The 1,408-nt window shown below is 54.5% G+C and overlaps 1 protein-coding gene across 1 annotated transcript in view; it reads right to left on the bottom strand.

Moving 5' to 3' along the window:
- The window catches only part of RPS15 (ribosomal protein S15), a 2,204-nt gene extending 2,096 nt beyond the window's left edge, over positions 1-108 (bottom strand). Inside the window, exon 1 of the mRNA XM_085311488.1 lies at positions 28-108. Within this exon, the coding sequence (XP_085167614.1) occupies positions 28-30 (3 nt within the window). The 5' untranslated portion in view covers positions 31-108. The remainder of the gene's footprint in view (positions 1-27) is intronic.
- Positions 109-1,408: the final 1,300 nt, after the last annotated feature.

The raw sequence follows: 1,408 nt of genomic DNA, 5'->3' as shown, positions 1-1,408 counted from the left end.
GCCGGCGGCCCCACCGCCCGCACCCACCATCTTGGCCGCGTCTCCTCGGAAAGGGCGGATCTCGCGGCGGAAGCGCCAGATCTCGCGAGACGCCGAGAAAGGGCGGAAGCGGCTCCAAGCCCCGCCCGCCGCAGCCTCGGCGCGGCGCTTCCGCCCTCGGTGGCGTTTAAAGGAGCCGCCGCCTCTCGGGACCCGGGCGGGTTCAGTGGTGGGAGCAGCATTTCGGCGGGGGCAGGAGCTCCCCAGCGTGCCGAGGSTGCTGCACCGTGTTATGCACCAGCTCTGTCAGTCCTTGCAGGGAAAGGCACTTCAGCAGGGAAAAGAGCAGGATGGGAGAGGGCCGAGCTGCCAAGGACAAAGAGGAGGCAACATGGGAGTACTGTTTACCAGGATAAAGCAGCAGGGAACAGGCAGGGAGCACAGCAACACCACGGAGCAGAACTAATCCCCACCGGGGAGCTGACTGCTTTAGGAGACAGGCCTGTTTCAGGGCTGGGAGAGGACTAGGCTATTTCCTCGTGTAAATGGTTCCTCCCAGGACCAACTCCTGTCCAAGCTAGACCCTTGGCAATAAGACAAACTGCAAACCTCTTGCAGCTCTGAAGTGACACCTTCCTCAGCATAAACGCAGAGAAGACAAGGAAAGGAGCACAAAAGAGAGACAGGCTTTGAGAAAGGCTGCCCAGGAGCAGAAGAGCTGAACCTGCACAAGTTTCAGACCTGATCAGCTACTCATTTTCTGAGGGGTAGCACTGTACAACTGTTTCTTTTCTGCTGGTCCAAGGCAGGACAGGCAAGGACYAACCCAAAAGTCACTTCTGGCACCCAGGTAACTTGGGCTCCAGCTCAGCAGGTGCCCCAGCTGCTCCACACACTAACTTTGCCCCTCCAACCTAGCAGCACCCTAAATGCCAGTCACCTAGCCCTGCTAGGACTGAAGTCCACACCTCACAGCAAGGCAGCAGACATCATCTTTCAGTGATGTCTTCATCTGCCAGTATCTTCCCATATTAGACAGACATGCTTTTCCAGCTTGGAGAAAATCTGAGATGTTTCAAGCAAGGACAAACATAACACACATGGCCCCGTGTGCTAGTAGTTCTGTCCCATCACCAGGACACTGTCCTCTGCTGCAAGCTGCTGAAAAGCCTCCAATCCTTTCTATTTGCAACCTAAGCAAGTATTAAGGCAAGGTGTGGCAGACAAGTACCAGCTCATCTCTCAGCACAGGTTCATTCAGTTTGTTACTGGGCAGAGATGCATTTCAAAGGACCTAATGGTCTACGCTAACCTGGAAAAGCTGGTTCTRTACAAAAGGTATCATCAGTTTTCAAAGACCTTATAAAGACAAAGTTGAAAGCAGGCAGGGCAGCAAGTGACTTCAGGTCTGCTTCCATTTTGCATGCCT

The sequence above is a fragment of the Rhea americana genome, unplaced genomic scaffold (genome assembly GCF_003343005.1).
Source record: "Rhea americana isolate MKP2758 unplaced genomic scaffold, rheAme1 scaffold_341, whole genome shotgun sequence".
Lineage (NCBI taxonomy): Eukaryota > Metazoa > Chordata > Aves > Rheiformes > Rheidae > Rhea > Rhea americana.
The sequence above is the reverse complement of the archived record's forward strand: the minus strand, read 5'-3'. Positions and strand labels throughout refer to the sequence as shown.